The 18845-nt window shown below is 37.2% G+C and overlaps 1 protein-coding gene across 1 annotated transcript in view; it reads right to left on the bottom strand.

The window, feature by feature from the left end:
- LOC126506075 (contactin-6) overlaps positions 1-18845 on the bottom strand; it is a 340519-nt gene that overhangs the window by 64789 nt on the left and 256885 nt on the right. The window contains exon 11 of the mRNA XM_050149362.1: positions 15938-16088. Within this exon, the coding sequence (XP_050005319.1) occupies positions 15938-16088 (151 nt within the window). The remainder of the gene's footprint in view (positions 1-15937; positions 16089-18845) is intronic.

Here is an 18845-nt window from a genome sequence, read left to right as displayed (position 1 = left end):
GAGCTCCCAATGTCCCAAGGAGGAGCAGAAGGAGGGAAAATATGAGCAAAGAAGTCAGGACCACGAGGGGTGCACCCACCCACGGAGACAGTGGGGCTGATCTATTGTGAGCTCACCAAGGCCAGCTGGACTGCGACTGAAAAAGCATGGGATAAAACCGGACTCTCTGAATATGGCGGACAATGAGGGCTGCTGAGAAGCCAAGAGGGAAATATTTTAAATTGTTATCCAGAAACATAATAATCTGACATAAGGCAGTAATAAGAAATGATACATACACAATATGCAGACTAGGCATAAAGGGATACTTAACATCTCTCCTCTTTCTCTCTCTCTCTCTCTCTCTCTCTCTCTCTCTCTCTCTCTCTCTCTGTCTCTCTCTTTGAATGTGTGTGTTCATGTTTGTATGTATAATGTTTTAAGCATGTTTACACACACATGTATGGGTACACAAATGGGTGGATGCATGTGTGGAGGACAGAGGTTTTTAGAGATGTTCTTTTACTGAACCTGGAGCTCTCTGTTTTCACTCAACTGACAAGCAGACACTACTGGGATCCATCTGTCTCTTCTTCCCATCCCCAACATGGAGTTATAGATTCACACCAATATTCTTAGCTTTGTAGGTTGATGATGAGTATAAACACTGATGCCCTCAGACTTGTGCAATAAGGAATTTATACAGGAAGACAACACTCTAGTCCAGGCTTTATTTCTTTTCTGAATGAAAACTGCTTTTACATAATAACAGGCAGGTGGCTCTGCATGCATTCTCTGAAAAGGTATAAGACAAGGATTGGTAGAGGCCAATAGGAATAAAGTAATGAGAAGTAGATGACAAAAGTGAAATGGGAGAGCAAGATAGACACGGGCACACAGAGGATTTTAGCTCATTACATTATCCTGTGACAAAGGCAAGAGTATCAGATGGCTCTTGACATATTCAGCATGTACTCCCACGGAAAGGCTCACCTTAACAAGCCTCTCAGGAGTGTAATATGAACAATTTAAAATTTTATTACCAAGAGGCATCACAGGAAGGAGGCTCTAATAAGCCTGGCATTATGCAGCCTGCTGCTCTGCCTTAAACATGGGAACATATGGATCATTTGCCTACTTGTTACTCATGCTACCTGATGGACTAAACACTACTACAGTAGTTGGTAATACAAAATAAAATTAGGCTTGTTTGCTTCTTCTATTAGGAGGCTCTGCAGGAAGCAAGAAGAAACAGAGAAGGAATAATTTGTACTTGGAGGATGATTAAAGCAACAAGGAAAAACTGTGCAAGGAAGGGTTGTTTTATTATTAAGGTAGCACTTGGGACTGTAGGCAAAATAAAAATGTAGAACAATCACTTGGAAGGTAGTTACTATAAAATATAGAGAAGCATCTAACAAGGAGAAACAAGAATTGGACTCTCTTACTTATCTATGCAGTCATTGTGAGCTGATGCCCCAGAAATTAAGATAGACACTTCAAGGTTCTAGAAATGAAATTCAATAGTATATGAATGGGACCTTGATGCTTAATAAATAACTGCTTAGTCCAGATAGTTTTCTCAGCAGAAAAATAAGAGCAAACTAAGTTCTCATTCTCTCTCTCTCTCTCTCTCTCTCTCTCTCTCTCTCTCTCTCTCTCTCTCTCTGTGTGTGTGTGTGTGTGTATGGTTTTAGTCCATGGTATAAGATTTCAGACATTTATTCTCACAGGTAACTTTTCCCTTTGGAGAACATGAAGAGCAGATGATTTTTTTTTTAGTAGCAAAGAATGAGAGTGACAGATAATGTCCTCTAAGGTCTCCTTTCTCTTTTCCTCCCCTTCTGCACCTTCCCCATTCACTTATTTTCTCTAACATCTTTGGATTCTTTGGTTCATTCTGATGTGGAATTTACTTCTATATATGCATTGCTTTTATTGGCTAATGAATAAATCTGTTTCTTTCGATGGCTTAGCAGAGTAAATTACAGGCAGGAAAACCTGAACAGAGATTTATATAGAAAGTAAGTAGAGTTAAGGAGACACTATGTATCTGCCAAAGGGGAGAGACTCTGAAAATTTGCTGGTAGGCCACAGCCTCGTGGTAAAACATAGAGTGATAGAAATGGGTTAATTTAATGTATAAGAGCTAGCTAGGAGTATGACTAAGCTATTGACCAAATAGTAATGTAATAAATTTAGTTTCTATGTGATTATTCATGTCTGGGTGGTCTGGAAATGAAAAAGCAGTTTCTGCCTACCAATTTGGATCAAGTATATCCACTTAAAACCTGAGAGAGCTTGGGAAGGAATTCTAGACATAAATAAACAGAGTTGAGCAGAGCTCTTGGTAGCATCATTTTCTTGGGTAGGTTCTGTTTGTTAGAGAGAAACAAAGGTGCAATTCCTTTAAGAGAAGGCTTCCTGACTCAACAATAGCCTCAAAAACTGTGTGGCTCCTTTAAGAGCTGACTTCCTGGTTCATGCTGGTCCTGTTGCTTAATGGTGACATAGTCTCCTCCATGTTGGACTGGTCAGAGCAAACAGGCAGGGTCACAGAGTTGGTCCTAGTCGTGCCCACATAGCATTTTAAAAATGAGTGTTCCTGGTGAAAAAAAATCATTATAGATACACAATGAAGACAGATTCAGACAAAAATAAACCTCTAAATGGATCAGAGTATGTTTTAAAAATGTACATAGGCATGGAAGAAAAAGGGAAAATAATAAAGACAAGACTACAGACAGTCACAGATTAAAGGAGTAACAATAGTAAAATAAATATTAAATAGAGTAATAGAGTTAAAATTAAGCCATATAAAAATAAGAAATACAGCTGAGTAGTACTCTAATATGTATATATTCCATACTTTCTTCATCCATTCTTCAATTGAAGGGCATCTAGGTTGTTTCCAGGTTCTGGCTATTACAAACAATGCTGCTATAAACATAGTAGAGCATATACGTTTGTTGTGTGATAAGGCCTCTCTTGGGTATATTCCCAAGAGTGGTATTGCTGGGTCCATGGGTAGGTTGATCCCAAATTTCCTGAGAAACCTCCACACTGCTTTCCAGAGTGGTTGCACAAGTTTGCATTCCCACCAGCAATGGATGAGTGTACCCCTTTCTCCACAACCTCTCCAGCAAAGGCTATCATTGGTGTTTTTGATTTTTGCCATTCTGACAGGTGTAAGATGGTATCTTAAAGTTGTCTTGATTTGCATTTCCCTGATCGCTAAGGAAGTTGAGCATGACCTTAGGTGTCTTTTGGCCATTTGAACTTCTTCTGTTGAGAGATCTCTGTTCAACTCAGTGCCCCATTTTATAATTGGGTTGATTAGCCTTTTACGGTCTAGTTTCTTGAGTTCTTTATATATTTTAGAGATCAGACCTTTGTCAGTTGAGGGGTTGGTGAAGATCTTCTCCCAGTCAGTGGGTTGCCTTTCTGTCTTAGCGACAGTGTCCTTTGCTTTACAGAAGCTTCTTGAAGTTTGCAGGCAAATGGATGGAAATAGAAAACACCATCCTTAGTGAGGTAAGCCAGACCCAAAAAGAGGAACATGGAATGTTCTCACTCATATTTGGTTTCTAGCCATAAATAAAGGACATTGAACCTATAATTTGGGTTCTTAGAGAAGCTAAATAAGAAGGAGAACCCAAAGAAAATCCTGAATATTTCTCCTGAATATTAAACTTCATCAGGCAATGAAAGGAGACAGAGACAGAGAACCACATTGGAGCACCGGACTGAAATCTCAAGGTCCAAATCAGGAGCAGAATGAGAGAGAGCACAAGCAAGGAACTTAGGACCGGGAGGGGTGCACCCATACACTGAGACAATGGGGATCGGGAACTCACCAAGGCCAGCTGGCCTGGGTCTGAAAAAGCCTGGGTCAAAACTGGTCTCGCTGAACATAGCGGACAAGGAGGACTACTGAGACCTCAAGAACAATGGCAACGGGTCTTTGATTCTACTGGACCTATTGGTTTTGTGGGAGCCTAGGCAGTTTCGTGGATGCTCACCTTACTAGACCTGGATGGAGGTGGGTGGTCCTTGGACTTCCCACAGGGCAGAGAACCCTGATTGCTTTTTGGGCTGACGAGGGAGGGGGACTTGGTTGGGGGAGGGGGAGGGAAAGGGGAGGTGGCGGTGGGGAAGAGACAGAAATGTTTAATAAAAAAAAAATAAGAAATACACAAAGAGTCTGAATTATGTATATTATTGTGTTTTCGTTGAATTTTTTGTCTGTGAATGAGGTAACTACAGAACGACATTTCATTGTATAGACTGTTAAGCTAAACCAACATATGAATTTAAAGGCATCTTGACTTCAAAATTTAAGTCTAGGGATATGTTATTTTAGAAAAGAGGTTCTGCTTTTGTTTACACAGAGGATGAGAACCCGTGGATTCTACTCAGGCTATTGTGGTTTGATGGAATAAAACCCACCAAAAGGTCTTTATGATTTTGTTATATGTAATTTTACTATGTTAAAGTTAAAACGTTTTTTTTAATTAGACAGAAAAGGGTAGATGATGTTGGATGTTCTTCTGTATATGTGTTGTTTTTATTGGCTAATGAATAAAACTGTTTCAATCAATGGCTAAGCAGAGTAAATCCAGGCAGGAAATCCAAACAGAGACATATAAAGAGAGTATGCAGAGTGAAGGATATGTCATGTAGCTTCTGAAAGAGAGAGACACTGGAACTGTACAAGTAGGGCAAAACTTCATAATGATACATAGGTTAATAGAAAAGGGTTAATTTAAGATGTGTGAACTAGCTAGGAATATGCCTAAACTATTGTCTAAACAGTCTTGTAATTAATATAGTTTCTGTGTGATTATTCGGGTCTGGGTGGCCAGGAAACAAATGAGCAATCTCTGTCTACATCATTCTTTCCCACAATTCAGTGCTCTGTCCAGAAGGTGTTGTAGTGATAAGAAAATGGCAGTATTGTAAATCCACTTTAAATTTGGTGCTTCCACACAAATACACTGAATAACCACTACTTTCAGTAACTGGGTAATTCTATTAAAATCAGTGGGATTACTTGTCAATACAGTGACTTCCATTTGCCACATATCAGAATATATACAGGGCTTAAGGGTGGTATTGCAAGTAAGGAAATACGCAGAGAACCCATGATTCCACAAGGCTTGCTCATAAACTTGGAGTTTAAATAAGTAAGAGAAGGAAACAGAAATTGTATAAGAAGAATAGATGTTCTCTTGCAGTGAGTCTATGAAAAATGATATCATTTTCAGACCAACTGCCATGGGATAGAATTTCTCCTTTCTAGGGAAGTTGACTGCAAATGTTTAAGTATCTCTATATGTAACCATTGCATTTATGTGGTGTAAAATGACACCAGTGTAACATGTACTCTGTGAGAATACTGATCCTCTGTTGTATATTACTATATGGAAAAATGTGTCTTTTTTGAGACATATAAGAGGCCAGATACATTTCTTAGCAAATAGAAATTCACTTAAATGAGTATTATTACAATCATTGAATATTTTCCTGGATGCATGTGTGTTTTATTATATTTTTATGTTTTTGGAAAGAAGGTAAAAAAAATACATTGATTTACTTATGGATTCCACTGCGATTCTTCTAACAACAGGACAAAATTAATGGTCTGTTGTTTTTTTTGTCTTTGTACTTTGGAGCTCCTGTGTCTACTACTGACAAGGGTCAGTGATTCAGTGCTTAATGTTGCCTGGCAGAGCACACTGTTGACCTGTCTATTCATCAGGCTAACATTTCCTATTAAATTCACAAGTTCTCTAAATAGGAAGCCAGCACCTATAGGGAAAAATGAGACGCATTTAAGACTTTTGATTTCTATCTAATCACTGTCTAAGTAGATCTCCAAGGAAAAGAAGTGATTAATCAAATTCATCAGATGTGGGATTAATTAGTGTCCTGAGAATCCCTTGAGGACATATTCTTTATCATCATTTGCCTTGACCTCCCAAATTGAGGTTTTCATCGTTCTTCTGTCTCGTAAATGTAAATATGCATAGATTGAACTGCACAGAGGTCAAAATAATTTCTTGAAAGGTTTAGACATCTTAGAATGCATGGAGACTTCATGCCCTTCTACATGGGCTGTGTCATTTCTGTCTCAGACACCCCTCTGTGAGATAGAAACACTATTTTCTCTAAAATGGTTCAACTGAGAACCAGAAAAACTAAAGGATTTGCTAGAAGCTATCAACTAAATGAGAAGTAAAATTGGGGCCTCAACCACAGTCTTTGACTCCAAATAACTTTAAGGACAAACTATTTCTTTAGAAAAAATGAAAAGAATATTACATACCTGAAGCAATGTAGTTTAACGCTTTAGCCTCAGGGTACAGTATTGTAGTAGAAATATAAAAGGTGTTCAATGAATATGTATAAAGCTTATGGAAGAGTTAACAAATGAGTACATCATGATTTTATTTATACTTGAAGTTTAGTTCAACTGTATATAATAGTGTTAATAAGAAATACACCCTATAGACTTAGTTCTTTGATCTTAGTCCCCAGTTGGTTGGTGCTGTTTGGAGGTACATTATTGAACTTAGGAGGTAGAGGCCTGAGACAGGAAGTATGCCAGTGTGGACCGCTTTTAAATCTGTAGAGTCTCACCCTATTTCTAGGTGTCTCTCTCTCTGCTTTCTGTTCATGGTTGAAGATGTGATATCTTAGTATTGTGTCCCTGAACCTGCTGCCATGCCTTGCCCACCATCATGGATTTTCCCTCTGGGAATGTAAGCCAAAATAAACTATTCCCTAACATGCTTTTGGGCATAATGTTTTGTCACTACAAAAGAACTATCCTGAATGAGGTAATCAGACTCAGAAAAATGAGCATGGTATGTGCTCACTCACAGGAGAATACTATCTGTAAAGCAAAGGATAAGGAGTCTATAGTCCACTATCCCAGAGAAGCTAAGTGCCAAGAAGAACCCTAAATAAACATAAGAAGATCCCCATGGGATGGAGAAATAGACAAAATCTCCTGAGTAATTGGGAGCATGGGGGAAGAAGGGAAGGAGGAGGGGGGTGGGATGGGATGGAATGTGGAGGGGAGTGGGAACTGGATTTGACATGTAAAGTGAGAAAAAATATGCTTTTTAAATAACTCTTTAAAAAAGAAAAGTAGCTGATATAATTAATGTACAACCTCTAAAAGTTAAATAAAGTAAACTTTAATTTGCACTGTTTGGAGAACATAAAAACATATACTAAATATATTATGTTCTACTTGTGTTGAGTGTTCAAACTGACATGCTGAATGAAAGAATGAGGCTAAATGTCCCCAATGGTTTTCCCTTTAGTGGCAGAGTTCCCCTTAAACTCTGAATTTTTCCCAAACAGATCAATTCAGTTGTTTTATAATTAAGAGAAATATTTGTGTTCAACTTAGTCACTTCTTCACCTGAGTAAACCATCAAGAAATATATGAACCTGATATCAATAAAGAACTTACTATTTTCAACTAGCCAAGTACTTATTTCTGTTGAATTTAACCATAGTCTCCAGGCATTATGTGGTTATAATAATCAATATTTAATTATTTTAGTGACCTACAAGTAGCCTGGTGGTTTTCCTCAGGGCCATGATAATCCTCAAGGAGACTGAGCAGAACCTAGGCTGTCTAATGTTCAATGTTGAAATCTTTGCAATACATGCTTTGTCTTCTGTTTAATTTATACATTGCTGTTCAATCTTAGGTATCACTAAAGAGAATGAGGGAGACATTGTATAACTATTCATTCCCCACACAAACATCAAGCAGGTTTAGACTCTTTAATGACAATAACCCATGATCACAGGGAGGGAAATTGTCTGTGATCAGAATTTTCCATGTTCATAGACTATTAGAGATCATGGAAACCCTAAAGCAAACAAGGCTTTGATGATAGTGCCTAAGCTAATAAGAAAAAAGCTAACTATTTTTAAAACTGCTTTTTACCTGCAAATCTCAAGGTGTCATTATTTTTTTCTGCTGTGTAGTACTCCACTGTGTAAATTTACCACATTTTCCTTATCCATTCTTCAGTCCAGGGACATTTTGGTTGTTTCCAGGTTCTTGCTATGACAAACAATGCTGTTATGAACATAGTTGAGCACATGTCCTTGTGGTATGATTGAGCATCCTTTGGGTATATACCCAAAAGTGGTATTGCTGGGTCTTGAGGAAGGTCGTTTCCTATTTTCTGAGAAATCACCATACTGACATGCAAAGGGGCTGTACCACTCTGCACTCCCACCAGCAATGCAGGAGTAAAATAGATGAATCTAGAAAACATCATATTGAGTGAGGTAACTCAAACCCAGAAAGACTCATAATGTATTCATAAGTGGCTTGTAGACAGAAAGCACAGAATGCAGCCTAAAATCTCAGAGGACCCTAAGAGAGACATATGTGCATCTAATCTACATGGGAAGGTGTAGAAAAAGACAAGATCTCCTGAGAAAATTGCGAGCATGGGGCAATGGGAGAGGGCAGATGGAAAGGAGAGATGAAGAGAAAGAAAGGGGAGCAGAGAAAAAAGTATAGCCCAATAAAATCAATAAAAGAGTTTTTTTTTAAAAAAAAAAAACTGCCTTTTGATCCAAGTTAACATTTCAATAGATTAAAACATTTGTCAATATGACTTCAAACAAGGGAATGTTCAGAAAGTTTTCCTTTAGCACCAAAGAAGAAAACCTGAATACAGAAGGAGGGAACTTGTCTCCAAAAATAAGCTTTATCACCTACTGGGTCTGTGATGAAAACTCCAGATTCATAAAAGAGAGAAGAAATTGTCTAAAAACATATATTGCTAACCTTTTTTTTTTAAGTAGCCAATACACTTTGATTACTTTGAATAGGCTTCTTTAAAGCTCTCTCAACCACCTTAAGGTAGTTACACTTTATTGGTGGTAGGAGTCAGTGATAATGAAATTTCAAAGAAGACAGTATCATATAGAAGTTTTATACTGGAAACTAAAGAGGTCTGTTTTCCCGTGGAAACACTCCCAATGTCAAGAACTGAAAAGCTTCTATTTAGAATCACTGAAAATTTCAACTAGTTTTCTATATTTCTTTTTCATTCTTTCTTTGCATACAATTGAGTTATTTATTACCAGAGTATGAGAAGTTTAAAGATACATATACTTTTATATGAAATGATTAATTTGGAATGATATTAAGAACATGCACGGGAACTCTATGTGACTTGTTTAAGTTCAGGACGTGACTTTATACAAATTGAAAAATTGGCTCAATAGTCTGTCATTCCCCTTTACAACAGACTATTCAACAGTATGTCTACCTACACATTTAACATTGACTTTTAAAATCTATATTAAAATAATCTATAACCACCCACTGTGTCCAAAATTCTGTTGTTTGCTCTTAGAAAATTTAATTTCAATTGCCTTGAAAATCTACACACACACACACACATACACACACACGTAGATAGATATACAGAGATATAGTTATTCCAATATTCTTAATTTATATGTTCTAGATGCAATTAGAAATAATTTGTGAATCTAGTGGTGACTGCCTCTGTCTTTAATTCCAGCAATTGAGAGAAAGAGACAGGTGGACCTTTGTGAGTTCAAGGCCACTTCAATTCTATGGCCAGAATAATTTGTTTCAATGCCTAGAACTTTAATACTTTCTTTCTGTGAAATTGTTTTTCATTATGGTAGCCATTTTTAAGTTAAATACAATTACTTTGCTGGTATTATGTTCTGCATCCAACATTAATGGCCTGAAAAAGTGGTTTCTGAATATGGAAAATTATTTATTTCCCACCTCATAGTCAGGCTATTAGTTTAAAATAGAGAAACTACCTTACACCTGATGGGTTAAAGAGAACATCAGAATCTGTTATTTTAAATAATGCTATTCTTTACATCGAATTTATACAAGGGGGCCTTTGTTAAAGAAATGTCTCAAATGTATACTCAAAACAAAACAGTGTAGAGAAGTCAACTCATCTTCTATGATATACTATGGAACAGCATTCCTAATGTTTTCTCTCCTTCCAATTAATTTCCTTTACCTCTCCTTTCTTTCCAGTATCCTACCCTACATTTTCCTTTTGTTCTTTCTATAATACTGCATATTATTTTATTTTTTTTACTTTCAACTTCTTTGAAAGTCCTTATGAGAAGACTATAGGAAATCCATTAAGCCAATGCAAATAGCAGAATATGTAGTGATTATCAACTTTATTCTATTATTAATAAAAACCCAGTGGTTATATTGGGAATAAACCTGAACGATCCACAGAACAACTGAGAATTGGCCCCATGGACAGAGATACATATTACAGTTTGGTTAATCAGTCCAAACAGACTTACAAAGTTGACAGATGCCTTTTAACTGTTCAAACACAAGACAGGAAATTATCTTACCTGACTTGTGTACACTATACATTCTATACTTATGTTAATGCAAATATGTATGGCACCTTTAAAAGTTTATGTGTTTTTTTGTTGTGTTTTCAGAACAAATGGACCAGACATCAATGACAACAAATAGCCCAGGGAATCCAGACTCTCAGAATCCCTCTATTGAAATTTTCTCAAAATTCTTCATCCAAAAAGCTTCAAAGCTGCTAGTTGAGATGATCTAACCTTACAGATTACTCAAAACAGGACTTAAGATAAACTTTTGCCACACACAGAGATTAAACAAAAAATAATACAGCTAGTTTTCTCAAGACTTGACCATTATCTCTGTATTCTCAGGATTCTCTAAAAGTGCTGCTATCCCCAGACAGCAGGAAGCAATCTAGAGAACATGATGTCCACATTTCCAAGGTGGAGTGGATGATTTCTGGTTGCTCAGGGGTTGTATGTCATCATTTAGGGGCATTAGGTTCATTTTGTTACTGGTCATGGTCAGAAAAAATATTGAACAAAAGAGGTGGATTTAAGGATCTCTTTCTGTAATTAAATGGGGGAATATAAAGATGATAGAAAAAAGTACAGATTATTGAATCTGTGTTTAAATTAAAAAACAACTATTATCCTCAAATATTTTACATAGGTATTATTTTGTATATTCACATAAAATTAGTGCTATTTTGTTATAAAAAACTGTATATATGACTCCACTGTTGTTTAAGGTATTGTACCTATGCAGCTCATTTAAAATATATTGTATACTTCTAGTCCTCAAAGGTTATTACTAAAAACTGTTTAGGATAAATAAGAAATGTAGGTTAGTAGTTAGTCACCTATAATAAACAAACATGTAGTCATGTAGGTATGTTCAATATCAAACAGAAGAATATTTCAGATAGACAGATGATCTCCAAACACCTTCAAAGAAATACATTTATGGCATTTAAGATGATTTAATAACAAGACTTTTCATGACAGTGAGACATATCTGCTATTGGTAGCGCCAATTAATTTCAAAATGGGAGTACAGTCATCAACGAACCTCCATATGGAGTTTGCATTAAATGCGGCAAAACTAGCCATCTGGGCAAGAAACTTCCCTTGCCTCTACTGTTGACAATAAGCTGCTCAGATTTAATGAACAGGGCACAAAAAGGTGACTGCCACCAAACTTTACCAAGACAGGGTAGGAAGCTTATCAAAACTCCTATTTCACAGAAAAGTCTATCAGTTATTCTCTCTTTGCTTTTAGGTCAAAGATGAATGCCCCAACATTGAAAACGAACCTTGGTGACTGTCCAGAAAATCACCTTTTTCTGTTATTTCTATAGTTTGGAAGTTATTTGCTCTGTACTTTTTATTTACTCAGGTACTATTATACCTTCTCTTTGATGCGATTAAAAACTAGATAGCTATATAGCTACAATTTTTCTTCTTTCCAAATTCAGAAAGAAAATCTACATGAGAGATGTAAAGTTTATATGGTTGAGAAACAAAAGCTAAGTTGTTTATCTAAAAAGGTATTCTAAGACCTAAAAAGATATTTTTAGAATGGTAATACAAGTTCTGATTTAAAAAGTGGTTTAGGTTTAAACCTTTGGACTCACAAAGATAATACAGTACTTTCTCCAAATTTGCCAAATACAAATGGATAGAACATTGTAAATGTCATCCTTTCTGATACTAACTCTTATTTTATAAAGTTTTAATATGTTAGAGTTATAGGCTCAATGTCCTTTATTTATGTCTAGAAACCAAATATGAGTGAGTACATCCCATGTTCCTCTTTTTGGGTCTGGCCTACCTCACTCAGGATAGTGTTTTCTATTTCCATCCATTTGTCTGCAAACTTCAAGAAGTCCTTGTTTTTTACTGCTGAGTAGTACTCCAATATGTATATATTCCATACTTTCTTCATCCATTCTTCAATTGAAGGGCATCTAGGTTGTTTCCAGGTTCTGGCTATTACAAACAATGTTGCTATGAACATAGTAGAGCATATACTTTTGTTGTATGATAAGGCCTCTCTCGGGTATATTCCCAAGAGTGGTATTGCTGGGTCCAGGGGTAGTTTGATCCCGAATTTCCTGAGAAACCTCCATACTGCTTTCCAAAGTGGTTGCACAAGTTTGCATTCCCACCAGCAATGGATGAGTGTACCGCTACTCCACAACCTCTCCAGCAAAGGCTATCATTGGTGTTTTTTATTTTCACCATTCTGACAGGTGTAAGATGGTATCTTAAAGTTGTCTTGATTTGCATTTCCCTGATCGCTAAGGAAGTTGAGCATGACCGTAGGTGTCTTTTGGCCTTTCAACTTCTTCTGTTGAGAGATCTCTGTTCAACTCAGTGCCCCATTTTATAATTGGGTTGATTACAATTTTTTTACGGTCTAACTTCTTGAGTTCTTTATATATTTTGAAGATCAGACCTTTGTCAGTTGTGGGGTTGGTGAAGATCTTCTCCTAGTCAGTGGGTTGCCTTTCTGTCTTATCTTTCTTTTTTATTTAGACAAAATGGATGGAATGCTGTGGAATATTTTACACTATGAGAAGATGTGTTTCTGTAATTGGTATAATAAAGACCTGAATGACCAGTAGCTAGGCAGGAGAGGGTAGGCAGGAATTCTGGGGTGAGAGAAGAAGGGAAGAAAGAGTCTAGGCATGTGTGTTGCAAATGAGATCCCAGGGAGACACTGAAGAGATTTGGTATACAGTAGAGAATAGATGAAACTGAGCCATATAGAAAAACATAGATTAAGAGAAAGACAAGTTAACTTAAGTTATAAGTACTAGGGGAAGAAGCCTAACCTAATTACCAAGTTTTCATAGCTAATAATAAGCTTCCATGTCATTAATTGTGTGCTGGCAGTCCTGATTTAAAAAAAAAAAAAGTTACTGCTACGAGCACAGATGCTGTATTTTCCAATAAGCAGCTTGAAGTCACACATTTAATGAAATCGGTGAGTACAGGAGACAATAGATGAGGAAACAAGGCAGAAAGCCTGCAGAGATATGATGTCTCATGTAGTTAACTCCATGCCCTTTGCAAATTACTGTTTAGTACTCAACAAATCAGATAGATACAGATACCTGTAATTACTAGCTCCTGCTAGGGCTCAATTATTTCTTCAATTTTTTAGAATGTATATTCAGAACTTAATTTGTTTGCTTTTATTGTTAAAATGTGTAATGGAGTCCCCAAACTAGTGGAAGATGTTATTATAAAGACTCTGTAGGTTAAGAGGCCACAGGATCATTCACTCTTCCATTGCACTGAAGTGAGCTTGAATATACTGTGACCACGACTAACTGCTCTGAGGCTAAGACTGATTTTATCTGGGGCAAAAGAAATGAAAAGAAAGCAATAATGTTTGAAAAGTTTATGTTCCTTTTGCTTTCTGGATTTTCTTTCACCACAATCATTTCCATCAGTTCCTCACAGCCTCACGTTCTCTTTATTCTTTCCTCACACATACCTTTTAAGGTCATGAAAGGTCACTGTCATCTCTTCCTGTTCTTTGGCTTCACACTTTAGAACCACTTTATCCAACACAGCACCGTTCATCAGTATATCTGGATCCACATCACTAGAGTATATATAACGTCTAGATCTGCTGAAGTAGGTCTGGAGTATTCTACATCAGCATGCTTAAAATGTGATTTGATTTTAGGGGTGAAAGGTAAAATGTACAGAAAGCAACTTTTATGATGTTCAACAGGGGGCTTCTGCAGTCACTTCCCAGAGGAGGCCAGTCTGGCCGCTAGCAGCAGGTTATCTTCACCTTTCTGTTCCCATAAGCCAACATGCCTGTCCCTTTGTCTTGAGGCATTTCCCTAAGTAAAGCCTCCCTCTAAGACTCTAATACCCACTCATTCATCTATTGTGACTCATTCATTAAAAGTTCAGGGGAATTTCTATTTTAGGACGTCTTTAATCCCGGGATATAAAAACTTTTTATAAAGGAAAGGCTAAGGAATGAAGGAAGGCACTACAATGCCTCCTCTCAAACATTTCATGAGGTATTTGGAGAGCTCTATAAGGACAGCAGATAGAGCCAGCAGGGCCACCAGCACCACTGCAAATCTCTGATGTATGTTGTTGTCTCCCCTTTATTCTCTCTCCCTTGGCTACAAGGGCAATATTAGGAATGTCAATATCAAATCAAGGTCCTCACATCTAGCCTATGAAGTTTGTTGTTTGTTTCCCTAGAAAAACCTTCAGAGGTTTTTTTTTGTCAAAATCCATATATCTAGCTTATCCTGCAATATTAAGTATGTTACATGGTGAATCTGTTTTTGCAACACTTGACCAAAATCAAGTTGTGAATGTAAATGTGAAGTGACAGCTCACAAACCAGTCTTTCTCTAAAACTACAAACTGGCACACTGATCCAGTGCCAAGTCATTGGGTAAAGGTTCCTCCATTTTAGCTGAGCTGTGTCAATACCCTTAACTACAATAATCTACTTTCCAGACAAATGTTCTCTCTCTGCTTTTCACCTTTCCTGTCCTGTGAACCCCCAAGAAAAAGCCATCCAGCAAAGACATTTATCCATCTCCTGAAATTCCTTATCTACTTACTGCTAACCCCCTAGCAATATCCAACTGTGAACAACTAAGGGAACTTTTCAAATTCACCCAACCCTTTCTGTTCTATAACTACCTGATTTTATAAGCAGCCAGCAGGCTCTGATTCTTACAGAGACCTCCTCTGCAGCCCCTGCCCCAGAAAGGCTTGTAGTATTTGTCAGCCAACTCATCCCTTTGTCTGTGTTCCAGTCATTTCCATTGCATTTTGCTTTTCTTTCATTTGCTCTGTCTTGCCAGTTAAGGGTCACTGCTACATATTTTTGTTGAAAAGCTCTATGAATTCATATGTGCACAATGATTCATTCTTAACAGGATGACTCAGTCACACACAGGGGCCATTCAAATACAGCTGCCAACTGTGGTCTTACTGTCCTTCCTATACACAAGAATCTATAGAGCAATGTAATGAACCATATTATATGTTTGAAAAAGAATAAGTGTTCCATTCTGCTGCACTGTGCTAGAAAACATTCAAGTGAGGACTTCAAGTTTCTCACCTGCAACCATTCTGGAAGGAAACCTCTCCTGCTTCTCTACAGGAACCTCTCCACACTATTTTTTTTTTTCGTGTGGTGAATTCATTTAGTCATGGGGTGAACACCTGTGTGACTATTTAAAAACCATAGCACCAGGTGTGTGCTTAGGAGTATCTCTTGCCTTTGTATAATGTTCTCGCTGATTTCTCAGCAGGCTGGGTCAGGAAAAAGGCTTCAAACTGAATATAGAAAAAGGTCTTAAAGGATTTTTAAAATATACCTCTATTATAAGTATGTGCAATGAAAATATTGCAGCCAAATTACACAAACAAGTTTTATAGCTACTTATGTTTACATAGGATGTGAAACCGTTGGCATTTCGGGGTACTCCACTGAAACTTTATAACAGAGGAAAAAGCTGGGTTTGGGAGTTGGTACATTATAAATAAAAAAAAAAATGTACGTATAAAGATGTCTTACCTTTTAGTTTGCCTTAGGCTCTCTGTTCCTCTTTTCCAAGAAATAGATGCTTTAGGGAAGGCATTTGGTTTGCATTCAATAGAAATGTCACCACCAACTTGAACAACTGAGATTTTTTTAATGGGTTTTTTAGAGAAGTCTGGAGCTGAGGCTAAAAGCAAAAATTAAAAATCGATTAATTAAATCACTCAATAAACACACAGTAACTTAAAATTAAACTAACATACTGGATAAAATGTAACATTTTTATTCAAAATTAAAGTTAATATACTCAAGCTGACTTAAAGCCAGTTTAAGTACACACATACACATAGACATTTGCACAATATTTACATATGCATGGATAAAAATGTATATACATGATTTACATCACTGAAGCAAAGCAGAAGTATTTTGACATTATGTCCAGTTTCTTCTAGAAAAAATTAAGGTGGATCAATATAATATGACTTCAGTAGGATTATATCAGCAAAGTGATATTTAAAAACCTCACATTTGTCAGTCTTAGTCTTATTCCTACAAAGTTAGATAAGTAATGGTTAACTGAAAAGAGAACATAAAAGAGGACTTGGGAAGCAACTAAGCCTTCCATGTTCCTGATAGTTGGATCTGTGTGTCTAATCTCAATTTCTAAAGTCCAGTTGAACTGAAGTTTTCAAACATTTCAGGTTTTCTGACTTCTTGGCTTTTTTAAGGAATTGCTTCTCTGCCTGCATCTGGCGCATGCAACTTGCTTTTTATGGTCCAAGATTGAAAGGGGTGTTCTCAATTAAGGTTCCATTTGGTTTGCCTTGTGTCTGGATACCAACAGTTCCGTTTTAAATTGGCAATTTTCTGGTGAAAGTGTAAGTTCAGTAAAGGTGAGGGTCACTCTCATTTGAGTGTCTTTTTTTTGGGAGCCTGGGAAATAATAAATACCCAATGAAATAGTCATGAATAATGAAGGAACAAGATGCCTGACACCCAAATGCCTATAATATTTGGTGTCTTACTTTATTCTTGTTTCCTTCATTCTTTCTGTCGCTAATCAACTCAGGGTTAAAAACACCTCACTCTTATCTACTGCAGCAGACACCATTGTTTGAATTTCATGAGGTGTCAATCTCACATTGTTCCAACCTCAGTATTTTCCCCTCGAAGGAATTGTTTTCCTTGTTCTACGCTTTCTTCAATATCTGCATGACAATGTGACAAGAGTCTTAGTTAAGGAAATGAATAAAATCTTAATGGATCATTCTTTTTAAATAAGAGACAGATATGAGAGGAGCTGTCACCTCCCTTTCCTCCTGACCTGAATGTGGACTGCAGCTACAACAGCCTTCCTGAATCCACACATCTACACATCTGAAGGAAAGAGTTCACAGTACAACTACCTAGCTACAGTGTACTACTTGACAGCTAGTGTACAAGGAAGCAGAGATAGAGAGTCACAATGTCTTAAGGTTCTTGCTTTTCTTATGCCTGTGTGGATGAAAATATTTCTCATGCTCATATTTGTAGCTGAAAAGATTTCTTCTGGATCCTACCGTTTTGTCAAGACCACTCACTAGAATCTAGTTGCTGGATTAAAGCACAGCTGAATTTGGACACATAATGATGGGAACCTAATGCAGTGTCAAAATGGAAAAATAGTTAAAACCCTTTTATGTTATAAAAAAAAATTGATTGAGTTCCATCCATTTGCCTGCAAATTTCATGATGTCATTTTTTGTTTCATTTTGTATTGTTTTAACAGCTGAGTAATATTTACCATTCATTTATCTGTTGTATAAATAAACCACATTTTTTTTTTAAATCCATTCTTTGGTTGAGTGGCATCTAAGTTGTTTCCAGGTTCTGGCTATTACAAATAACACTAGAATGAACAAGTAGATTGATACCCAATTGTCTGAGAAATCTCCATACTGATTTCTAAAGCAGGCTGTACAAGTTTGCACTCCTACCATCAGTGAAGAAGTATTCCCCTCATTCCATATGCTCTCCAACATAAGCTGTCCTCAGTGGTTTTGATCTTAACCACTCTGACAGGTGTAAGATGGTATCTCAGAGTTGTTTTAATTTGGATTTCACTGATGACTAAGGATGTTGAGTAATTCCTTAAATGTCTTTTGGCAGGTAAATAGATGGAACTAGAAAAAATCAACCTGAGTGAGGTAACTCAGATCCAGAAAGACAAAAGAGGGTATGTACTCACTCATACGTAGATAGTAGATATAAAGCAAAGGATAATCAGACTATAATCCACAACTCCAAAGAGGCTAGGTAACAAGGAAGACCCTAAGAGGCATGCATAGATCACCCTGAGAAGGGGAAACAGATGAGATCTGGGTAAACTGGGAATGGAGAGGGAGAGAGAAAAGAGGGGATGGTGGATGAGAACATGAGGGAATGGAATGGTTGAGTTGGGGAAGGGACTGAGTGGAAGAGCAATGAAACAGCTAACTTGATAGAGAGAGCCATTATGAAGTTAGAGAGAAACTTGATGCTATTGAAATTCCCAGGAATCAACAAGCATGACCCCAGCTAAGACTACTAGCAGTGATGGAAATGGTGTCTGAATGGCCCTTCACCTGTAATCAGATTGGAGAATAACCTGTCAGCATAGAACCTGTATCTAGTAGTTGACAAAGCAGATGCAGAGATTCACAACCAAGGACCAGGCTGAGCTCCTGGAGTCCAGTCAAAGAGAGTGAGGAGGGATTATATGAGCAAGGGGGAGCAAGATCATGATGGAGAAATCCACAGAGAAAGTTGACTGGAGCTCATGGGAGCTGATGGAGTCCAGACCAACTGTTGGGGAGTCTATATGCCACTGAACTAGGCCCTCTGTATGTGGGCAACAGTAGTGTAGCTTGGTCTGTTGGAGAAGCCCTGGCAGTGGGATCAGGGTCTATCCATGGTGCATGAG

The sequence above is a fragment of the Alexandromys fortis genome, unplaced genomic scaffold, assembly GCF_014885135.2.
Source record: "Alexandromys fortis isolate MF-2015 unplaced genomic scaffold, M_Fortis_MF-2015_v1.1 scaffold_48, whole genome shotgun sequence".
Taxonomy (NCBI): Eukaryota; Metazoa; Chordata; class Mammalia; order Rodentia; family Cricetidae; genus Alexandromys; species Alexandromys fortis.
This window is presented reverse-complemented; position numbering and strand designations above follow the sequence as displayed.